General features: G+C 36.3%; 1 protein-coding gene across 1 annotated transcript in view; it reads left to right on the top strand.

Annotated features, from left to right (window-relative positions):
• Window positions 1-176, top strand: part of LOC105287386 — a 130715-nt gene extending 130539 nt beyond the window's left edge. Inside the window, exon 3 of the mRNA XM_026974684.1 lies at window positions 5-176. Within this exon, the coding sequence (XP_026830485.1) occupies window positions 5-176 (172 nt within the window). The remainder of the gene's footprint in view (window positions 1-4) is intronic.
• The last annotated feature ends 4080 nt before the right edge of the window (window positions 177-4256 follow it).

Here is a 4256-nt window from a genome sequence, read left to right as displayed (position 1 = left end):
GCAGCGGGGAAATCGTAGAGAAGAACGAGGCGGTCGAGGGTAAACCTAGTTTGATCAACACGTCGTGCTACGAGGAGGGCTGGCTGTTCAAGGTGAAGCTGAGCGACGTGGACGAGATCAAAGAGCTAATGAACGAGGAGTCGTACAACAAGTTTTTAAAATCGAGCGCGCACTAAGCGTGCGCGTGTATGTGTGCTAGGAAGGTGTTCCCTGCGCGCGCGCGGCGCGTCGCAGCGCAATTGCCACTCCGTCGTTTACCGGGGACTGCATTTCCTTCTCGAAGGAATTGCATTGTTTGAGACAATTCTTTACTGTTGAGGAAATCAGTAACTTGCACTTTATACATCACCAAAGACGCGTAATAATTGTATATAATAGCAATAATAATAAGACTATAGTTTAATGGAAATTGGACAGAACACGAATTATTATGCATAATTCGATCGAGACTGTGAGGATGTGACGTCACATTCACCGTTTTACAATTTATGCAATGACAATGATTCACGTAAAATAAATGGAGAATACTCGTTAGAAAGATACAACCATGGTGGAAGTAACAAGGTGTGCTATTATCTCGGACGAATTTCGTCACGTTCTGCACAGCACCAAGTTGTCGCCATTTTGCAAATAGCAACCAATAGCAACGCGATAATAAATGTAAACGAAAGTGTCACGACACAGGTTATGCACTGTTTCAGAGTCTCGCACATCGCACAATGCCGTCGTGTTCGTTTAAACAGTGTAAAAACACGCCACGAAATAATAAACATGTTAGGTATTTTTCATTTCCAAAAAATGAAGAAATGATTGCGCAGTAGAAAAGACTTTGCAAAGAAAATGTCAATGCAAAGAACGGTATGTATATATGCAATATTGAAAGGTGGTAAATGGAATTTAACAAATTAAATATAATAGAATATAATAAAATACATTATTTAAAATTTCTTTATCTAGCTCGGGTTTGTTCTCAACATTTTAAGACCTCGCAATATAAAGATCGGTCATTTTACGTGAGATCCTACCTATACAGGGTGTCCCAGACCTACCGTATCACCGGTTAATGGTAGATTCCTGAGGTGATTCTGAGACGAATATTCCCCTTGCAAAATGTCGAGGGTGACGTAGTTTCGGCGCTACGAGGGGTTGTAGTTATCCTATCCTTGTGTAGAATTTTCCCGCGTTCAGTGACGGTGGGTCGAAGGAGTCCCGCGCATCGCGCACACTTCAATTTAATCTTAATTTTTCGCGGCTGTTCAAATTGAAGCATGAGAGATGCGCGGGACCCCTTCGACCCACCGTCACTGAACGCGGGAAAATTCTACACAAGGATAGGATAACTACAACCCTTCGTAGCGCCGAAACTACGCCACCCTCGACATTTTGTAAGAGGAACATTCGTCTCGGAATCACCTCAGGAATCTACCATTAACTGGTGATACGGTAGGTCTGGGACACCCTGTATTTTATTTAAAAAAATATATTTACCATAAGTACACACAAAAGATCTTTTATTTAATCCTTTTCTTATCCGAATCTTTTTTTAATTCATTTAAATTATTCAAGATGGCGGACTCTTGTCACGCTCTCTTATTGGTCAGTAGAAATGTCTGCGCAGTAGCACACCTTTTTACTTCCACCATGGATACAACGTTCCTTCCCGCATTGTGCTTCAAATTGCATGAAATTTGGGCGCTGAGTAGTCACGCTTTGGTTTACATGGATTTCGGTAATAATAATGTAAATAAGTGACGTGAAGTAATTTATGAAAGAAGCGCATCAAGCAGTGGCGTTTGATGTTTTCCTAGTACAACGTAGACGCACGATGTTAAGGGGATGCTGGAGTTGTAGTGAACTATTTTTTCACTATAGCGATGGTAATTGCAGTTTCGAAAATTCTCGTTATTGCTTGTGCAGAATAAAAAATCCTTTTCCACAAATGAAGTATAGATAGAAAGAAAGTCCGCTCTACAGAACTTTATATTCAAAATGGAAAAAAGTTAGAAAAGACAAATGCAAGTTTTAACTTTTCCATTTCGGATATAAAGTCCTGTAGAGTGGACTATCTTTCTATCTATACTTCATTTGTGGAAAAGGATTTTTTATTCTGCAAAAGCAATAAAGAGAATTTTCGAAACTGCAATTACCATCGCTATAGTGAAAAAAAAGTTAAAAACTTGCATTTGTCTTTTCTAACTTTTTTCCATTTTGAATATAAAGTCCTGTAGAGCGGACTTTCTTTCTATCTATACTTCATTTGTGGAAAAGGATTTTTTATTCTGCACAAGCAATGAAGAGAATTTTCGAAACTGCAATTACCATCGCTATAGTGAAAAAAAAGTTAAAAACTTGCATTTGTCTGTTCTAACTTTTTCCATTTTGAATATAAAGTCCTGTAGAGCGGACTTTCTTTCTATCTATGCTGCATTTGTGGAAAAGGATTTTTTATTCTGCACAAGCAATGAAGAGAATTTTCGAAACTGCAATTACCATCGCTATAGTGAAAAAAAGTTAAAAACTTGCATTTGTCTGTTCTAACGTTTTTCCATTTTGAATATAAAGTCCTGTAGAGCGGACTTTCATTCTATCTATGCTGCATTTGTGGAAAAGGATTTTTTATTCTGCACAAGCAATAACGAGAATTTTCGAAACTGCAATTACCATCGCTATAGTGAAAAAAAGTTAAAAACTTGCATTTGTCTTTTCTAACTTTCTTCCATTTTGAATATAAAGTCCTGTAGAGCGGACTTTCTTTCTATCTATACTTCATTTGTGGAAAAGGATTTTTTATTCTGCACAAGCAATGAAGAGAATTTTCGAAACTGCAATTACCATCGCTATAGTGAAAAAAAGTTAAAAACTTGCATTTGTCTTTTCTAACTTTCTTCCATTTTGAATATAAAGTCCTGTAGAGCGGACTTTCTTTCTATCTATACTTCATTTGTGGAAAAGGATTTTTTATTCTGCACAAGCAATGAAGAGAATTTTCGAAACTGCAATTACCATCGCTATAGTGAAAAAAAGTTAAAAACTTGCATTTGTCTTTTCTAACTTTCTTCCATTTTGAATATAAAGTCCTGTAGAGCGGACTTTCTTTCTATCTATGCTGCATTTGTGGAAAAGGATTTTTTATTCTGCACAAGTAATAACGAGAATTTTCGAAACTGCAATTACCATCGCTATAGTGAAAAAAAGTTAAAAACTTGCATTTGTCTTTTCTAACTTTCTTCCATTTTGAATATAAAGTCCTGTAGAGCGGACTTTCTTTCTATCTATACTTCATTTGTGGAAAAGGAGTTTTTATTCTTCACAAGCAATAAAGAGAATTTTCGAAACTGCAGTTACCATCGCTATAGTGAAAAAAAAGTTAAAAACTTGCATTTGTCTTTTCTAACTTTCTTCCATTTTGAATATAAAGTCCTGTAGAGCGGACTTTCTTTCTATCTATGCTGCATTTGTGGAAAAGGATTTTTTATTCTGCACAAGCAATAACGAGAATTTTCGAAACTGCAATTACCATCGCTATAGTGAAAAAAAGTTAAAAACTTGCATTTGTCTTTTCTAACTTTCTTCCATTTTAAATATAAAGTCCTGTAGAGCGGACTTTCTTTCTATCTATGCTGCATTTGTGGAAAAGGATTTTTTATTCTGCACAAGCAATAACGAGAATTTGCGAAACTGCAATTACCATCGCTATAGTGAAAAAAAGTTAAAAACTTGCATTTGTCTTTTCTAACTTTCTTCCATTTTGAATATAAAGTCCTGTAGAGCGGACTTTCTTTCTATTTATACTTCATTTGTGGAAAAGAAGTTTTTATTCTGCACAAGCAATAAAGAGAATTTTCGAAACTGCAATTACCATCGCTATAGTGAAAAAAAGTTAAAAACTTGCATTTGTCTTTTCTAACTTTTTTCCATTTTGAATATAAAGTCCTGTAGAGCGGATTTTCTTTCTATCTATACTTCATTTGTGGAAAAGGAGTTTTTATTCTGCACAAGCAATAAAGAGAATTTTTGAAACTGCAATTACCATCGCTATAGTGAAAAAATAGTTCACTACAACTCCAGCATCTCCTTAACGACGTTACGATATTAATATCACTCGTTTTAGGATGGACACGATATATCGCTGATTAGTCGGCGGAAAGCTGGAGTGCCGATGTGATGTTAAGATGTCACACGAAGCGCAGTTACACAATTTTTGACACGCGCGTGTTGAAACGCGTCAACGAGTCGGAGATTAATATTGATTGCGA

Source organism: Ooceraea biroi, chromosome 13, assembly GCF_003672135.1.
Source record: "Ooceraea biroi isolate clonal line C1 chromosome 13, Obir_v5.4, whole genome shotgun sequence".
Classification (NCBI taxonomy): domain Eukaryota; kingdom Metazoa; phylum Arthropoda; class Insecta; order Hymenoptera; family Formicidae; genus Ooceraea; species Ooceraea biroi.
The sequence above is the reverse complement of the archived record's forward strand: the minus strand, read 5'-3'. Positions and strand labels throughout refer to the sequence as shown.